At 48.3% G+C, this 1,954-nt stretch overlaps 1 protein-coding gene across 1 annotated transcript in view; it reads right to left on the bottom strand.

Moving 5' to 3' along the window:
* LOC104804936 overlaps window positions 1-525 on the bottom strand; it is a 2,916-nt gene extending 2,391 nt beyond the window's left edge. Inside the window, exon 1 of the mRNA XM_010529325.1 lies at window positions 62-525. Within this exon, the coding sequence (XP_010527627.1) occupies window positions 62-525 (464 nt within the window). The remainder of the gene's footprint in view (window positions 1-61) is intronic.
* Window positions 526-1,954: the final 1,429 nt, after the last annotated feature.

The following is a 1,954-nucleotide window of genomic DNA, read 5'->3' on the forward strand; positions in this document are numbered from 1 at the left end:
AGAGTTGATCTGTTGCTTCGCGAGCTGGGTTTTGCTGGCAGGGAAGAATCGCTGCATGAACTTCTCTTGCATCTGATCCCAGGAGAAGATTGAATCTGGTGGCAATGTGTAGAGCCATTCTAATGCAGCGTCCATTAGAGAGAATGGAAAAGCCATTAGCATAAGTGACTCATCGGTGACTCCTTGAACCGTCTTCACAGACTGGCATAGCAGTTTGAATCGAGTCAGATGGGGGATTGGATCTTCATTAGGTCTGCCCCTAAATGCCAATGAGCTGAGCATACTGATGAATGTCGGCTGGAATTCAAATTTATTGCGATCGATATCCGGCCGGTGAATGCATGAGAGCTGTTGAGTGTACTTGGGCTGAAGGTATGCCCCATAAGTGTCATTGTCATTCTCGACAGCTAAAGCACGTTCCTCCATCTTCTTATGTTGTTTCTTCTTCTTCCGAATGCGTTTGGCGGATTTCTCGATTTCTGGATCAAAAGGGACTAGGTTGTCAGGCCCAGAACTCCTGGTCATACACCGGGAAACCTCACTGATCCCTCGAATCGAGGAGCATGCATCGCCCGCAGCTCCTTGACGATGGGGAGGTATCTCGCCGCTGCAGCAGGTATCGACGACTGGTGCAAGTCCTCCTCCCTCGGCTCCGGGTCTCTCACCGGGGGTGGTGGTGGTGCGTGGGCAGCCAGGTGCTGCCACATGGTCTCCTCGAACTGCCGAAACTCAGCCCTCCAGCCCCCATCTCCCGGGTTAGGCGGTGGAGCCTGATCGGAAATGTCGTCAGCCCTCACTGCAAGCCTAGCACGTCGTAGCGCCATTTCATTGCACCACATTAAGATAGTTTAGCAACTGATGACCGATACTGGATCATCAATGTACGGATCTCGGACAAGAGGATTTTCTGTTGGTTGTAATGCTCTAGGATGATCCATGATATGACATTTGACTTTGTAATGATTCATTGATTTATGAATGCATTATTTTTCCGTTATACGATCAGCATATTTGTTGTATTTCGGCATCCTTGAATCATTAGAGAATGATTCTAAACTCCCTAGTCAATCATCATTGTGGGAACAATGTTGAATCAAGACTAGCATGAGGTGTGATCAACGCATTGGATGTAGATCACAATCATGAGTACTCGTTGTGAACGAGTGACTGGATGACCCGCATGAGATTGTCACATGGACAGAGTCATGACTTGAATCTCATACAGCGGTTCGTTTATGGATCCTCATACCTGAGATGTCTAGAGTATCTGATATGAGGAGTGGCGTGTCTTGACTGCGTCAAACGTCGTCTTTAACCAGATGATTATAACGGCGTTGATCAGATACGTTCACGAATCATATGGAGATAGTAGACATGCAATATGGGACTTGTCACCTCCTTAACAGGAGAGATATCGCTGGGCCCTCTCGTGGAAGTCGGACTATGAAAACGCGTGGCCACGCTATAGATGAAGTTGCATCTATTTTACTAGTCGATTTGCCAAGACGAGAAAGCAGTTGAACTTGAAGGGTGGCTCAAACCATGCCCTTGTTCAACTTATGATATCGTGAGACAAAGGGTCAGAATTCGAGCTGTTAATGCCTTGGTTAGACCACCTCTGACTCAATTCTAAGTGGGTGGTCATGGCGTCTTGCTAGAGGCTAACCATGACTTGTGGTTCGGGAAAGGTTCCTAAAGTCACTACCACTTAGAATGGGCCTACAGGGTCACACACCAATAGGGATGGACTTATACGTGAAGAATACGAAGAATGGAAACGAGATTTGACCGAAACGAGCACGAAAAGAAGTTTTCAGTGCGTTGGTCCGGAGCTAACCAAGTTTGGTCAGCCCCGGACCAAGTCTGGTCAGATCACGCAGTCCGGAGGAAGCAGTCCGAGGTCGCCTGTCCAGATCTGGTTCGGCTGACCAAGAGTTGGTCAGCCCCGGACCAG

The sequence above is a fragment of the Tarenaya hassleriana genome, unplaced genomic scaffold, assembly GCF_000463585.1.
Source record: "Tarenaya hassleriana unplaced genomic scaffold, ASM46358v1 Cleome101, whole genome shotgun sequence".
Lineage (NCBI taxonomy): Eukaryota > Viridiplantae > Streptophyta > Magnoliopsida > Brassicales > Cleomaceae > Tarenaya > Tarenaya hassleriana.